Source organism: Schistocerca americana, chromosome 1, assembly GCF_021461395.2.
Source record: "Schistocerca americana isolate TAMUIC-IGC-003095 chromosome 1, iqSchAmer2.1, whole genome shotgun sequence".
NCBI classification, from domain to species: Eukaryota; Metazoa; Arthropoda; class Insecta; order Orthoptera; family Acrididae; genus Schistocerca; species Schistocerca americana.
Genome location: NC_060119.1, coordinates 1,067,056,793 through 1,067,074,824, shown reverse-complemented (window position 1 = coordinate 1,067,074,824; position 18,032 = coordinate 1,067,056,793). Strand labels below are relative to the sequence as shown.

Below are 18,032 nucleotides of genomic sequence, written 5' to 3'. Positions count from 1 at the left end.
ATTCCGAACGGGAGATTCGCCGTGCCTTACAACCGAAGCGGGTTACCCAACGTGAGGAAGTGGAAGAAGGCGAAGAACAAAGGGGAATGGTCATCTTGCCATACATCGGCGGTGTCTCTTCAAAAATAGGAAGATTATTGAAGAGGCATAAAGTTAAATGTGTTTTTCGTCCGCCGGCAAAACTCAGAGCTCTCTTGGGCTCATCTAAGGACAGCCTTGGCCTAAGAAAACCCGGTGTTTACGAGATTCCTTGTAGCTGCGGCATGTCGTACATCGGACAAACTTGTCGCACTGTAGAAGAGAGATGCACTGAACACCGACGCTACACTCGTCTGGAGCAACCAGAAAAGTCTGCAGTGGCCGAGCATTGTCTCAGTACAGGCCATTCTATGAATTATCAACATACAAAAATCCTCGCATCGACGAGTTCGTACTGGGACAGTGTTATTAAGGAAGCAGTGGAAATACGTAACTCGACGAATCTTGTAAACAGAGACACGGGCTTTCAGCTTAGTACAGCTTGGGATCCAGCACTGGCCATATTGAAGTCGCTTCGAGCAGAGAGGAATACTATTGGTCATGAGACTGACGACGATTCGCCAGCAACATAAATATTCTGTTGACAATGGGAGAATAATCAAGGCGCCTACGTGGACGCGCAGTTTTGCTTGCGGCTTCCGTCAGAGGTCGCTGGGGCGGCCGATGGCAGCGCAGAGCCACAGCGGCAGCCTCCGCGCTTGCGGCCTCCGACAGAGGTCGCTGGGGCGGCCGATGGCAGCGCAGAGCAGCGGCGGCAGCCTCCGCGCGTGCGCCGAAGTATTTGGTTCTTCATCCTGTTGGTGGCGTTACTGTCCTTCCAGCTACTAGCTGATATCGTCGCTATTGGCCATCGAATTTGGCGCCTCCACGCATGCGCACTTCCTGTCTAAAACTGGCATAAATAGGGGGCCCTGGTCCTGCCTTAGCAGTGTGTTCGTCGCACCTGAAGATGTCGGCCAGTTGCGCTGACGAAATATTGTGGAGTTTGCACTATGACATCCGACGTCTCGCCCGAGAACCATATATACAACATGTCCGTCGGGAAAGCCTCAAGCAACACAAACATTATCCCTGTCTCCCTTTTTATAAAGTGGCTTCACTACTGAGTACTTTAATCGGTCAGGAAACCGAAAACTCCTAATCGAAAAGTTACAGATATGGCTAAGTACTGGGATAACATACATAGAACAATACTTCAGTATTCTACTAGATACCCCGTCATATCCATGAGAGTTCTTGGTTTTTAGTGATTTAATTATTAACTCAATCTCCCTCTTGTCAGTATCATGGAGGAGCATTTCAGGCAACAGTCTCGGAACACTTTTTTCTACGAGCGCTATATGATTCCCTGTTGGGACTAGGTTTCTATTTAGTTCACCTGCTATATTCAGAAAGTGATTATTAAATACTGTACATATATGCGACTTATCAGTAACAAGGACATTCCCACTACGCACTGATTCTATATCCTCGACCTGTCTCTGCAGACCAGCCACTTCCTTTACGACTGACCATATGGTTTTAATTTTATCTGTATACCACATACTTCTTGCCTTCCTAATAACTTTTTTAAGCACCTTACAATACTGTTTGTAATGGGCTGCTGCATTTAGACTTTGACTGTTTCTAACGTTTTGATATAATTGCCACTTTGTTCTACAGGATATTCTTATCCCTCTAGTCCGCCATCAAGGCTGCCTGTTTGTGCTAGTACCCTGTATTGAACGTTCTAACGGAAAGTGGCCGTCGTTTATTGAGTGACCACCATTTTTGTGATGCAGGCAAAACTACCAAAATCATAAGTAAGGATAGTTTCAAGGAAATTTTAACGCTTATCTAGTCGAATAGAAGGTGGGTGTCATTGCGCCAGCAATCGTCACGTGTGGAACAACATATTTATTTCACGGTTACGCATATTAACGGCCCACAATAATGCAATGCTCCGAAGCTGTCGGACATAAATGTTATGTTACTGGGACACAGTTTATCATCTTTGACATGAAGTCTCTTAGGAGATCTGCTACCGTTTTACTACTGAATATTCAAGTTACTGTCAGATGCAATTAGAGCTGTTTTCACGAAGAAAACTGTCTTCGTCTTCCTGCTACTACCTTCCTAAATATACACTCCTGGAAATGGAAAAAAGAACACATTGACACCGGTGTGTCAGACCCACCATACTTGCTCCGGACACTGAGAAAGGGCTGTACAAGCAATGATCACACGCACGGCACAGCGGACACACCAGGAACCGCGGTGTTGGCCGTCGAATGGCGCTAGCTGCGCAGCATTTGTGCATCGCCGCCGTCAGTGTCAGCCAGTTTGCCGTGGCATACGGAGCTCCATCGCAGTCTTTAACACTGGTAGCATGCCGCGACAGCGTGGACGTGAACCGTATGTGCAGTTGACGGACTTTGAGCGAGGGCGTATAGTGGGCATGCGGGAGGCCGGGTGGACGTACCGCCGAATTGCTCAACACGTGGGGCGTGAGGTCTCCACAGTACATCGATGTTGTCGCCAGTGGTCGGCGGAAGGTGCACGTGCCCGTCGACCTGGGACCGGACCGCAGCGACGCACGGATGCACGCCAAGACCGTAGGATCCTACGCAGTGCCGTAGGGGACCGCACCGCCACTTCCCAGCAAATTAGGGACACTGTTGCTCCTGGGGTATCGGCGAGGACCATTCGCAACCGTCTCCATGAAGCTGGGCTACGGTCCCGCACACCGTTAGGCCGTCTTCCGCTCACGCCCCAACATCGTGCAGCCCGCCTCCAGTGGTGTCGCGACAGGCGTGAATGGAGGGACGAATGGAGACGTGTCGTCTTCAGCGATGAGAGTCGCTTCTGCCTTGGTGCCAATGATGGTCGTATGCGTGTTTGGTGCCGTGCAGGTGAGCGCCACAATCAGGACTGCATACGACCGAGGCACACAGGGCCAACACCCGGCATCATGGTGTGGGGAGCGATCTCCTACACTGGCCGTACACCACTGGTGATCGTCGAGGGGACACTGAATAGCGCACGGTACATCCAAACCGTCATCGAACCCATCGTTCTACCATTCCTAGACCGGCAAGGGAACTTGCTGTTCCAACAGGACAATGCACGTCCGCATGTATCCCGTGCCACCCAACGTGCTCTAGAAGGTGTAAGTCAACTACCCTGGCCAGCAAGATCTCCGGATCTGTCCCCCATTGAGCATGTTTGGCACTGGATGAAGCGTCGTCTCACGCGGTCTGCACGTCCAGCACGAACGCTGGTCCAACTGAGGCGCCAGGTGGAAATGGCATGGTAAGCCGTTCTACAGGACTACATCCAGCATCTCTACGATCGTCTCCATGGGAGAATAGCAGCCTGCATTGCTGCGAAAGGTGGATATACACTGTACTAGTGCCGACATTGTGCATGCTCTGTTGCCTGTGTCTAGGTGCCTGTGGTTCTGTCAGTGTGATCATGTGATGTATCTGACCCCAGGAATGTGTCAATAAAGTTTCCCCTTCCTGGGACAATGAATTCACGGTGTTCTTATTTCAATTTCCAGGAGTGTAGATGAGTAATAATTTAATGTTTTTGTACTATTCATGTTTCATTTATTCTTAATCAGTGTCTGTTCTTACCAGACTCTCCTTTGGATTCCACAGTGCATGGGTTTCATGAAGAGCAAGATGTTTGTCATTTACAAACTGTACTATAACGTTTGCTTCCCTCCTCCACACTTTTCCCCCTCGACATTTTTCTTGATAACAAAAGCATTTCTTCGTGTCCTGCTTTCTATGTTGTCCCTTGGTTACAGTAGATAAGGTGGATCGCACATCATTCTCTGAACTGTAACGTCAAGTGTTTAGTATTTGGAAAATGCCACATCGTCGATGACTCAGAAAGAAATGAAAGTTTCCTGTTGTGTCAGCAGTCTTCCTTCCACTTGTAAATTCTATTTTTGCCCCAACAGTTTATATGGCTCCAATAACGACTACAACCATTTTTGAAGTGTTTATGGTCAATTTTAAGGCATCAAATGACCGACAGTTTTTCAGATTTATCTACCTCTTCGTGGAAGGGTGGTTCATTGGCCCCTCATACGCCACTTAAGGTCATTTGTTCTACTGCATATCTCTGTTCAAATTATTGAATCATCTGTTCCTCTGTTACGTCCGACAGCTTTTATATGCCCTATTAGCTTTAGATAGATTAACGTTGTGGATTTGCTAGTGTAAATGCATTTCTGACTGTAATGAATTAATTCTTGTGATGCAAATTTATATTCCAATGTGATACCCACAATCTCCGTATTTTACAACTTCAGAGTGAAAACGGAGTGCGTTCTAAGTCCATTCCTTCAAAAACCGTGTTTTTAGTGCTATTGTGTTCTTGGTATCTGTTGCATGTCCCTAGACTTGTTCCATGTTCAATGAAAAAACGGTTAAAACATTCTGTAATAGATGGCACTACGTCTTTGTGCCAAGCCAAGCAGTCCCTTCCTCTGGAGTTAAATGTGTCATGCCTCAAGGTTTCCCCTATTTAGCCAGGGATAATTGCATTCTACGATTAGTTTTGGTACACTACATGAATGACGTAGTAGATGGTAGGACTACCGGTATTATTGATGGCGTTGGTAGGGAAAGGAACATAAATCAATGGGTAGGAGAGAAACTAGGAGCCAAAGAATTCTCTTAGGTTGTTCTTTTTTTCACATGATTAGAGCATACATCAGTCAGTGTTAGTTCATTATGTATTTCTTAGCCTTACAGAATATAAGCTGTATTTTCTGAGAAATAAAAATTAGATGATCGGGTAACTTCTGCGCTTTTTATGTAACCAAAGCAATTTCTTTTGGTTGAAGTACTGTTTACATGCAAAACATAAAAAATATACATACAATTAGTGTTGTTATTTTGTACTCAACAGAACATTCTTCATCACGGTCAATGGCAAGGATTTTGTGTTATTACTGATAAATGTGGAGGTTGAATAACAGAAACTTGTTTTATGTAAATTCGAAAAAGTATTGAAGCGATGTTTGATACATTTTTTTAACGTTTTATTTAATTTTCACCTTTTTGTTGAGGAAACTTAATTTTCTAGAGCTATATGAGAAATCTGAAATTTTTTCCTTATTTTTATTAGAATAGCCATCTGTTACTCGTTACTAATAAAAAATTGTCGAATAAAACCCGAATTAGACATTGACAGATTCAATTTTGCTACAAACACTGCTTACTTTTAACTAACAGATGGGAAGATAACTATGTAGAACAAAAATGTTTCGTAGGTTACCCAGCCCATTATATACCCTCACTCAGTTTCTACACTGTTTACCGCTTCCAGTTTTTAGGGGAAGACACTGATCGCATATGTAAAGAAACAGATTGTTATGAGGGAACGCCTGACAGGTATGCAACACTGCTAACATAGAGGTATTGCAGGCATGATCTTAACTGTCAAAAGCTAAAAGGAAAACGACCATTGTCTACGCTTACTTATAATGTTCTACGGTGGCGAACGATAGTTTTAAAACTCTACATATGACGTACAGATTTTTGGCTAAGTGGCATAGCTTTTTGAGCTGCGACAGCTATTTTGGAAACATAGAGAAATGAAGGAAGATAAACAAGGCCTTTGTTCCTCTAGATTTACACAATATTTCTGGGTTAACTAATAACCCATTCACCCCTCAAATTCAGCGCGATAACCGCACCTAATGGACAAGTGCATGCGACGAGGCTGTCGGAACAGTGAGGAGGACTACTGGTGGCTGGGCCTACCTTCGCACCTTCGAGAGACGGTGGCCGCGTCCGTCTGTTCCTCCTGGCCCGCCTTGAACTCGTGCAGGCCGAAGTCGGCCAGCTTGAGCACCCAGCGGGAGTCGACCAGGCAGTTGGACGTCTTGAGGTTGCCGTGCACGCGGATCGCCGACTCGTGCAGATACAGCATGCCCTGCACACAGTGAGCACCAAAGTTACTGTAGGGTTTAATCACAACGTAAGAGTTGATAGAGTATCTCAGCACAAATAATAATTTAAAATTGCGTACTTCCAAAACGTCCCATAATACATGGTTCTGTGATGCCGTTTATAAACGTATCTCTATCGTACAGGTGGGTACAAAATAATATTGGACATCCTGTACTCATGAGCTTCTGGAGTAAAGACATCTATATGCTTTTACCTAATACATCATTTCGCCCTAATGACACTGGTAATGACTCGTCGAATGGACATCACGATCGATGGCGTCATATATCTCACCGACAGGGATGAGCTGAGAGAACTGCCAGCTATACAAGAATCCATTTTGACACATATGGGGATTAATGGGGTGGTCATCGTCTGGGGGCTGGTTTGAAGGCGAACAACGGACGAACACGGTCGAACAGTATGTTCAGGTATCTTCCCCCAGTCAGAGATATGACAAAGAGGCCTACTCAGTTCTACATCTACATTTATACTCCGCAAGCCACCCAACCGTGTGTGGCGGAGGGCACTTTACGTGCCACTGTTATTACCTCCCTTTCCTGTTCCAGTCGCGTATGGTTCGCGGGAAGAACAACTACCGGAAAGCCTCCGTGCGTGCTCGAATCTCTCTAATTTTACATTCGTGATCTCCTCGGGAGGTGTAAGTAGGGGGAAGCAATATATTCGATACCTCATCCAGAAATTCACCCCTCTCGAAACCTGGACAGCAAGCTACACCGCGATGCACAGCGCCTCTCTTGCAGAGTCTGCCACTTGAGTTTGCTAAACATCTCCGTAACGCTATCACGGTTACCAAATAACCCTGTGACGAAACGCGCCGTTCTTCTTTGGATCTTCTCTATCTCCTCTGTCAACCCGGACTGGTACGGATCCCACACTGATGAGCAATACTCAAGTATAGGTTGAACGAATGTTTTGTAAGCCACCTCCTTTGTTTATGGACTACATTTTCTAAGGACTCTCCAAATAAATCTCAACCTGGCACCCGCCTTACCAACAATTAATTTTATATGACCATTCCACCTCAAATCGTTTCGTACGCATACTCCCAGATATTTTACAGAAGTAACTGCAGCCAGTGTAGACACTCTGCTCACGACATTATTGGTTGACGTATTCCTCGAACGGTGCTCTGTTGGCGAGTGAGATGTAGCGACTCGTGCGTTTTCCGGCTTTCTCGTTCCCTGCCATCGACGATCTTTTTCCATGCTACAGGGACCCAATAGCGACCTTCCTGCGTCCGTCCCTTTCGCTGTGTGCTGCGGCGTATGATGAGAGCACATGTAGACAGTATGGTGTAGGGTTGGTACCGCATAGTGAGGGGGTCATTGTGGATGGTATGGCTAATCGTTTGTATTCCTGTGTACAACTAACCAAACATTTCCGGAATGAAATTTTTACTCTGCAGTGGAGTGTGCGCTGATATGAAACATCCTGGTAGATTAAAACTGTGTGCCGCACTGAGGGTCGAACCCGGGACCTTTTCCTTTCGCGGGCAAGTGATTTACCGAAGGATCTACCCAAGCACGAATCACAACCCGTCCTCACAGCTTCAGTTCTGTTAGTATCTCGTCTCCTACCTTCCAAACTTTACAGGAGCGCTTCTGCGAACCGTGCAGAGCTAGTACTGCTGGAAGAAAGGATATTGCGGAGACAAGGCTTGGCCACAGGCTGGGGGATGTTTCCAGAATGAAATTTTCCCTCTGCAGCGGTGTGTGCGCTGGTATGAGAGCACTTGTCCGCAAAAGTCAAAGGTCCCGAGTTCGAGTCTCGGTCCGGTACACAATTTTAATCTGCCAGGTAGTTTCAACCAGAGACTGAGGCCCGATTACCTGCTGTTATCATCCGCGATTCTCGAAGGCGACACCTGTCATCAAAGTGCAGTTGCCGACGATACTTTAGTCTGGGGGAAACCGGTTTTACCACAGCCGAAGAACTTACTGTACACCACTGACATGGAAGTGCGTGAAAATCCCTGTGCCTACACGGCCTCGGAGATTCAGGGTCCCACCTGGTAGGCCTTCGCAATTAGGCTGTCATCGAATTCATTGATATCGGGTGCCTTGCCCAGCCTGATTTCTGCTGTGATGCCGACAACCAGTATACACTGAAGCGTCAAGACATTATGACCGCCTGGTAATAGTGCGTTGGTCCACCTTGGCAGGTTTCCCGAAGTACGTGGTATCAGATGTCCAAGCGCAGGTCACGTAATCCTGTAAATTAAATAGCAGTGGTTAGTGACTGCAGAGTTGGCTCCAACAGGGACCCAAAGGCGCTCAATTGCGTTCAGATAACTCGAATTTGGTGACCAAGGCATCAATGTGAATTCATTAATGTGCTTCTCAAACTACTGTAGCACGTGCCTTGTGACAGAGAAAGCCACCCCTCCAGGAGGTGCCACAGCTATCGGGGAAAACATCAAGCATGAAGGGGTGTAAGTGGGCCGCAGTTAATATTAGTGTAGTCCACAGCTGCCATGGTACGTTTGATTATTGATGCAGGTCCCATGTAAGCCCATGTGAATGGCCCAGCACAGCATAAGATTGCCCTGAATGGCCTGTGTCAGTGGCGTGGTGCATGTTCCGAGCAGTTTTTCGCCCAGATGACGCTGTATCCGGCCTCGTCTATCGCCCTACCGTAACAAGAAACGCGATTCACCCGACCAGGGTACATGTTTCTAATGACCTGCAGTGCAGTCGCGGTGATCTTGTGCCCAGTGCAGTCGCAGTTCGGTAGCCATGGGAACATGTAGGGGTCCCATGCTGTGGAGCCCCATGTTCAACAATGTGCGCTGACTTGGTTGCTCCGAAACTCTTGCGCCTACAAAGCATTGTACGAGGACTGTTCGGAAAGTAATGTGCGAAAACCACAGTGAAAATAAAAAAAATTTTATTCGTAAGAGTTAGCCACGCCTTCCAGCTACCTCTCTAACCAGTCGCCACTCCGACTTAGACATTTGACGAGGCGTTGCACAAACTTCCCAGTTCCCTCGTCACAGAAAGCAGCCGCCTGTGCTTTCCGCCAATTCGCTACGCTGGCCTGCATTTCGTTGTTCGTGCCAAAATGTTGTCTTCGTAGCCAGCGGTTCATGTGAGCAGAGATGAACGCGGGAGGGAGCCAATTAAGGGCTGTAATGTCGGTGGTGGAACACTTTTGACTGAAAACGCTGAAGGAGCGTCTTCATTGCCCCTGCAGAATGCGGCTGAAAATTGTCTTGAAGAAAGAAACGTATGACATTTACGTTATGTGGGCTGCACAGCTTCAGACAAAATGTCTCACTAGATCCACATACTTGGCGGGAGATAGTGTTGTTTTAGGAATTTCTACATGATCACTTTGCGCTCTCAACTGAAAAGAGCGACGTGAAGCGATCGACAGGTACACGAAAGACACTGCCCAACACATGTGTGGAAAGCTGCACCGGATTTTCACAGTGGTTTCCATTCTGCGCCTAATCGGACCTAACTTTCCGAATTCGCCCCGTAATGTATCTCCAGATCTGCCCCTGTTCGCCGCCTACTCTGCTTTACGGAGTGGACAAATCTCCAAACGACATGTTCTGTGCTGAGCTATGGACGTTGTGATATTATTGGATTTCAGACATTTTGCATATGAGAAAAGGACAGCCATCGAACTGTAGTTTGTAATGATACTAAGCATGACAACGCGAGAATAAAGAAACGAAGTCTGTTTATAACGTGCGCCTATACCAAGACGCGCGGCCAGCGTTTAAAAGGTACTTTTAAACACTATGACTCGCTGGGCGCAGATATTTAAAATCATTGCCGCAGCGCTTGATAGCAAGAAGCTGCGAAACAGAAGAAAGAACAATTTATCATTTGTTAGGAAAATTCTAGAATCTTTATAGTTAGTTGTACTTCTGGTCGCCGATATGTTAACATGTACTTCATTACCTTTGATGTTTGGTCGCCGACTTGTTAAGACGTGTTGTGTAGAACCGCTACAAGTTATATTTCATTTAGTGTGAAAAACCACGTTATCACCAAGAAAAAAAAACGCTTTTGTAAACCTTGTGACCATGAAAAAATACTTACGCGCACGCCAGGACATTAAATTTTTTACAAAATATCACACACACAAAAGCAGCGATTGTTGGACTGCTCCATGTATGAGAAAAACATAAAAAAGTAAGTTTTGTATTCATTGTAAATTTGTTAATGTTTATAGTTTAACGCCTTTGTTCTTTGGGAATATACTGATGCTTCACTGTACAGAAAATCTACGCTTATTCTTTTCTTTAAATTAACCACAAATAATGTTTATGTTTAAATGAACTTTGTTACAGGTTTGCTCTTTATCGCGGTGTCTAGATTGTATTTGGGAGACCATTAATGTGTTCAATTTCCGATCTGATAACTTTTTTTACAAAATTTCACTGTTTTGCATTCATTTCCAATGTTTTTTGTTATTCAAATAGGTCCCTTAGGTAATTTCATTGAAGAGTCTGATTGCGTGAAAGCAATCCGGGTTAAGAGGTCATTTGAGAAACTATTTTCGCGTAATCAATCTGTACGTCTCCTGAACACAATCGAGAACCGACGCATCGGCGATCATTCATTAATTTTTCTCTCTTTCAAAGTCGTACCAAAAAACGGCCAAGGAGACCTGCCGTGAGTACGAAATCTAGTGTTAAAGGTTGCATTCTTTATCTTGTCGGCAAACATTGCCATAAATTATCATCATCAATGTTATATTTGGTTAAATGTGAAAAGCAATGTTCTGTGCTGAGCTATGGACGTCCAAAATTTGTGGCCTACACGTAATTTCATCGCCCTGCAACCACTTTCCATAGACTTTCACGACAGTAAGACGCGAACAGCTGACCGTTTCCGAGAAGCTCGTTCCAAGGCGCCCGGCCACTACAATCTTTCCTTTGTGGACGTCGATGATGTCAGTGGATTTCTGAAATTACGGCTTGTTGTCGGTAGAATGACTTAGCATTCGTCTCTGTTTCGCTTACACAATTCCTTTACTGCATAACATAGGCGCAAGGTCTTCAGCCAGCATTCAGTTTCTCGGTCGGCAGTGATCATGGTTCATTATTTTAAGTACGTAGTACTTAGTAATAAGTACGTAGTACTTATTGATATAGTGCATTGGAATCCGGAATAAAATCCATCTGATTTCGACAAAAAAAGTGTAGCATTACTTACTGAACGTCCCTCGTGTTGTTCTATCAAATAAGAGAGTCATTATTCGTACGATGTCCACCCCTGGTAGCTGAGTGGTCAGCTCGACGGCATGTCATACCTAACGGCCTGGGTTCGATTCCCGGCCGGGTCGGAGATTTTCTCCGCTCGGGGACTGGGTGTTGTGTTGTTCATATCATCATCATTTCATCCCCATCGACAGGCAAGTCACCGACGTGGCGTCAACTCGAAATACTTGCAATAGCCACACGGCATTTCCATTTTATTCGTACCATCGGGTAGCCGCAATCATATCCATTACTGATTACTAATTTGTGCAGTTATCATCAGGTAACACTTTATCATGGAGATTTATTGGACATGAAGATGCGGGTGCATTGTAGCAAACGACTCTGACTCTGCGAGATCAACACTAGTAACGTGTAATAAGTGCACTACTACAAAACTTGGATGTTAACACTTAGGTATCATTGTGAAATAGTTGCTGGTACTTGTAATTTCACAAATATTCCTATCGTTTCGAGTATTATTTTCAAACCGAAAGCTTTGACAGATTGATACAAATATAGATAGCATAAAATTATTTTTAGATTAAATATCAAATGGATACATACTCTAATAATATCTCCGACAAGCGAGGCAATGAACATGTTATCCAGTTTCACATCTTCGTTTTCAAGGATATCCTGAAAAATAAAAATTGCAAATTACCGAAATCTGAGGTGCACTTTTCTTACAGTAGAAATACATATTAAAAACTTACAACCGATGAAAAGTAGATTGCATATCCAGTTTTCACACGTATCTGGCTATGAAATCAACAGTTACATACATAACTGAAGCATTTTCCATTACAGTTTGTTGCAATGTTGCTACGTGGGCAATACACGAGGTACGAGTGTAACGAACATAATTTTTTTTTCCCTTTAAGAAACTAATCGCAAATATGATCAGCTACCTGCTTCATTAACGAGTACTGTGCACATCCATTTCTGGTGATATTCTGTTACAAAGTCTACAATTCATGACACAAGCCCTCTCAGTGGCGCAGTGATTCACACCAGTAATATAAATAGGAGGTTGACTATTTCGGATGTATGATACTGAACATTCTTTTTGGCAATAACAAACAGGTAGACAATTAAATTGGAACCTATCGTGATAGTATGCAAAAGTTTGTGTTGATACTAACATGGAGGAAACTCTTTGAGCACGCTGTACATTGTCTCAGAACGAGTCATCAATACGTATAGAAATATGTGTAACTAATTGATAACGCTTCAACTCTCTTTCAAACTCCTACACATATCAGATGCATGTATAAACCTTTTCTGCACGAAATTCTTAAAAAAATTTTGTTCTTAAAATATCGCCTCGTGGGTTACACATATTTTTCTTTACACCCAGCAAAACATCTGTTAAGTAAAGAAAACCGTTCCTTTTGTGTCTGAAGGATTACTTTGATAAGCGATGTCGCTCTGAGGGAACTTTCATAAATAATCTTTTATTAATCTGTGTCACACATTTCAAAAAATATTTCATCACATCGTTATAAAAATAGAAGATGATCATTTATTATTTACTGAAGTGTTAAAAATAAGAATATGAGTTTACTTTATAAGAAGTGATCTGGTCATATTTTCTTTCGTCGTGATAACGTGTATTGATCGTAATCACTTTGACGACATTCATTCATTAATACAACTTATTCAGTCAATATTAAATCATTATCTCAGGTGAGTGAACTACACTCCTGGAAATGGAAAAAAGAACACATTGACACCGGTGTGTCAGACCCACCATACTTGCTCTGGACACTGCGAGAGGGCTGTACAAGCAATGATCACACGCACGGCACAGCGGACACACCAGGAACCGCGGTGTTGGCCGTCGAATGGCGCTAGCTGCGCAGCATTTGTGCACCGCCGCCGTCAGTGTCAGCCAGTTTGCCGTGGCATACGGAGCTCCATCGCAGTCTTTAACACTGGTAGCATGCCGCGACAGCGTGGACGTGAACCGTATGTGCAGTTGACGGACTTTGAGCGAGGGCGTATAGTGGGCATGCGGGAGGCCGGGTGGACGTACCGCCGAATTGCTCAACACGTGGGGCGTGAGGTCTCCACAGTACATCGATGTTGTCGCCAGTGGTCGGCGGAAGGTGCACGTGCCCGTCGACCTGGGACCGGACCGCAGTGACGCACGGATGCACGCCAAGACCGTAGGATCCTACGCAGTGCCGTAGGGGACCGCACCGCCACTTCCCAGCAAATTAGGGACACTGTTGCTCCTGGGGTATCGGCGAGGACCATTCGCAACCGTCTCCATGAAGCTGGGCTACGGTCCCGCACACCGTTAGGCCGTCTTCCGCTCACGCCCCAACATCGTGCAGCCCGCCTCCAGTGGTGTCGCGACAGGCGTGAATGGAGGGACGAATGGAGACGTGTCGTCTTCAGCGATGAGAGTCGCTTCTGCCTTGGTGCCAATGATGGTCGTATGCGTGTTTGGCGCCGTGCAGGTGAGCGCCACAATCAGGACTGCATACGACCGAGGCACACAGGGCCAACACCCGGCATCATGGTGTGGGGAGCGATCTCCCACACTGGCCGTACACCACTGGTGATCGTCGAGGGGACACTGAATAGTGCACGGTACATCCAAACCGTCATCGAACCCATCGTTCTACCATTCCTAGACCGGCAAGGGAACTTGCTGTTCCAACAGGACAATGCACGTCCGCATGTATCCCGTGCCACCCAACGTGCTCTAGAAGGTGTAAGTCAACTACCCTGGCCAGCAAGATCTCCGGATCTGTCCCCCATTGAGCATGTTTGGGACTGGATGAAGCGTCGTCTCACGCGGTCTGCACGTCCAGCACGAACGCTGGTCCAACTAAGGCGCCAGGTGGAAATGGCATAGCAAACCGTTCCACAGGACTACATGCAGCATCTCTACGATCGTCTCCATGGGAGAATAGCAGCCTGCATTGCTGCGAAAGGTGGATATACACTGTACTAGTGCCGACATTGTGCATGCTCTGTTGCCTGTGTCTATGTGCCTGTGGTTCTGTCAGTGTGATCATGTGATGTATCTGACCCCAGGAATGTGTCAATAAAGTTTCCCCTTCCTGGGACAATGAATTCACGGTGTTCTTATTTCAATTTCCAGGAGTGTATTTACAATACGCCAGCGAAAAAAAAAACAAGAAAAAGTAGTCAAATACGACTTAGTGATCATCTGGTGGAGAAACGTACTCACCACTATTCTGGCAGGGTAAAATATTATTGTCCGTCTGCAAGCAAAGCGCAGTGAGTTTGCTCTACTGGTGATAATATGGGCAACTAACAAAAACAGTTTTACCGTTGGCTTTTCATGCTAAATATCATCTTCTCCTTTCTGAAGAGTTTATTTATCGTAAATGTAAGGTGAATTGATTGAAACTTTTTTCGGGGACAATTCAGTAATCTTCGCAGGCAAAATAAGACAGACAGAGAGAGAGAGAGAGAGAGGGAGAGAGAGAGAGAGAGAGAGAGTGGTAAGGGTGCGGGGATGGGGCAGGATGAGAGGGAGAGATGATTCAAGAAGGAATTGTTGTTGCATCTTGAATTATGAGTAATTGTTCAAATGGTTCAAATGGCTCTGAGCGCTATGGGACTTAACTACTGACGTCATAAGTCCCCTAGAACATAGAACTACTTAAACCTAACTAACCTAAGGACATCACACACATCCATGCCCGAGGCAGGATTCGAACCTGCGACTGTAACGGTCGCGCGGTTCCAGACTGTAGCGCCTAGAACCGCTCGGCCACTCCGGCCGGCATGAGTAATTGTTTACTGGAAACAAAACCGAGGGATATACTACATAAAAGGGCAAATGAAACGTGACAAAAAATTAATTTTTCCTTCTATAGAAAGGCATAAAAGTCATATCACTGGAGAAAATAATTACTCGGAAAATATTTTCTTCTTAAAAACAAATAGCAAGAAATTGCTAAATTCCTTAAGATTTAGCGAATGCCCTGACTTGACCAGTTGCTCACGAAAATGCAAAGAAACTCCTGAAAACTGAATAAATCTCGTTTGTCAGGCAAGTATTTCACAGGACATAAATTCACTTACAAAAGAATATCCACATCTGGCAACTATCTTATCCGATTCCTATTTTAAAATTCTCTATTTCGCTGACATTTCACTAACTGAATTTCGTAACATTTCCCTTGTGAGGCAATTCACTTCCATATTCTAAGTAAACATCTTGTCTGACAACGTGTCTTTCAGTTGGAACTTTCACTGTAGATGTCAGGGCAGAAATTCTGCTCAGGAGGAAATACGACACAAATGTTAACTTACTGACAGGTGAAGTTCATCTGGAAAACGGAATGCTAACACTTGGTACTTCTACCGTTGTCCGATATTCCTCAGCGCTTCCAGACGCCGGCGAATCTAGACTTTTTTCGTGAGAACTTTCAGAAAATGGCGGCATGGACGTAAATAATTAAGAAAGGATGCTAGACATTGACGGATGGATTTAGAGATTTTGCTCTTGACAGGAAGAAGAAAACACGAGAATATGATGACTTTTCCTATTGAGGATATTCGTTAATCTGCTATGAAGCATGTCTCGCCGGAGATTGAACAGAAGGAGATAATATTAACTCTGCGATAGTTCACATACTCTCCATGAGAGATTCCTTTACATGTACTGTCATAATTGACGAATGACTAAATAAGGACAGCAACATATAGTTATAAATTTGGATTTTATCGAAGGAATGAAACATCTTTCATACAGACACTCTTTTATTCAGATGATACATCAGTTTTCTCACACTATTGTTTTAATAAAGAGAGTTTAAAACGTTACCGAAAAACAGTGTCAGTCAACAACAAAACCGTTTCTGAGTGTTTAAATCTGCGGTCACTGACGATGTACTAATACTGGCATTAACGCTTTACACTGCCCCTCATAGAAAGCCATTGAGAGTTTTAAGCAATTTTCGGAGGGTCTCCTTGTTTCAGGGCACACGCCTACCCCCAGAAGCACTGAATTCAACGACAACACTCCACATAAAAAATCGCAAAATAAATAGTCATCTTTTGTAATAGCAAAACATGAAATTTAGTCCTGGACGCAAAAACTGTGAATTTGTAACTCATGCCAATGAATGACAATATTCTGTCATTTTCACCAATGAGTTCATACCTTTTTAGGCTCTAAATGCCGATGCGCGCTGATTTTCAGAAAGCAACAGAGATGTGTCACTGGGACAGGCATGTATGGCAGGAAATTCGAAGGAAGAAGATTATGATTTAAAGTTCCGTCGATCACGAAGTCATCAGAGACGGACCGCAACCTCTGAATAGCAGTAGAATGGGGAACGAAATGTTCCTCGTCCTTTTTCAAAGAAAACAACATGGCCTTTGCCTTAATGGATTTGGGGAAACTGTGGAAAGTCCTAATGCTTAACTTCACGGAGCGTTGAGGTGCCATCCATCAGAATGCCAGTCCAGAGTGGTAACCAATGTGCCACCACCCTTGGTTCGGGGTGAAAAATCTCACTCGAAAGACGCTGTGTGTTTCGCTGTGGATGGCGTGTATAGTCGACAAAGAAATATCGTAAGAATGGTATTCGCTCAACTCTATCAGGTTCAACTGCTGTCGAACACAACTGAAAAGCGGTTATCACTAAAACAACAGGTTTTCGTTTACGCTGATGTTTTTCATCTCCGGTTTAACCTGACTCAACACCGCTCAAAACAACAAGTTTTTGGTTTTTTATCTCTATTACTTCTAGTACTAAACGTAAACTTCGAACAAAGATTGAAAAGTACTAATGTAGGTGAAAGAGAGCAGGAGACCACGATCGAGACAGGGATTGAGGCTGTGGCGGAAATCGGTCTGATTGTCTCCAGCAAAGACGGTGAAGTGAATGGCGCGGCGACTGTGAGTTGATGACCTCCCGTCATCGTAACTTTTCGACACCTTGAAGTAACCACAAAACTAAAAGTTCAGTTTCACAAGCTGCAACATAGACGCGAATTGAACAGTGATCCGAGTAAAGAATAAATTTCCTTTACTTTACGTCTATGGCCACAATTTTTTATAAAATATAAAACGGATCTACAGGTGGACATTGTAGATCGAAACCGGTAGTCTGGTGACAAAAAAGTTTGTGACCATAGACGTAAAGGAAAGTTTCAGTTACTGTCCAAAGTCTATAGCATGTCAATAAAATTATGGAGTGCTCTCTCTCTCTCTCTCTCTTGGGAACTTGGGGGGTGGGGGGAGGGGGGGGGGGAGCGAGTACCCCTTAACTTTTCTGTCCGAAAAGTAAGTTATTTACGAAGGTGGATAACTTAAAAGTTTGCCAATACTTTATTTCAAGTACGTAAGTAGGATTTACTTCATTTTTTCATGTTGATTGTCGCAATATGAACGATTCCAGTCTAGTCTGTGGTGGAAAAGACAATACATTCAATTGTTTAGAATGTTTCGAAGCAGCAGCCAACCGTTCTTGACAATTGAATCTCTGGCAGCCACTCACGAAAGGCCGGTTCCCACTAGAGCGCGGCAGCGCGTCGTGCGGCAACGGCAGCGGCAACCGTTTTCCGCTTTGACGCGGCGGCTCGCGGAATTGGCGTTCCCATCTGGAAGCGGCAGACGCTAGCGGTAGCCAATCACGGACAGCCACTGAGGTACGGGGCGGGACCCACTGAAACGCCCGGTGCGTTTGATTAACTGTATCTTACACCTACACGAAGGAAAGACGAAGTTGGGTGAAGACATACCAATTTTTCATTTTCTGTACAATGTACTCTTTCACATATTTCATTATTCATGTTTTCTCATT

At 44.7% G+C, this 18,032-nt stretch overlaps 1 protein-coding gene across 1 annotated transcript in view; it reads right to left on the bottom strand.

Annotated features, from left to right (window-relative positions):
- Positions 1 to 18,032, bottom strand: part of LOC124549794 (guanylate cyclase 32E) — an 828,442-nt gene that overhangs the window by 156,496 nt on the left and 653,914 nt on the right. Inside the window, exons 14-15 of the mRNA XM_047125268.1 lie at positions 11,797 to 11,868; positions 5,802 to 5,973 (exon numbers count right to left, since the gene is read on the bottom strand). Of these exons, the coding sequence (XP_046981224.1) occupies positions 5,802 to 5,973; positions 11,797 to 11,868 (244 nt within the window). The remainder of the gene's footprint in view (positions 1 to 5,801; positions 5,974 to 11,796; positions 11,869 to 18,032) is intronic.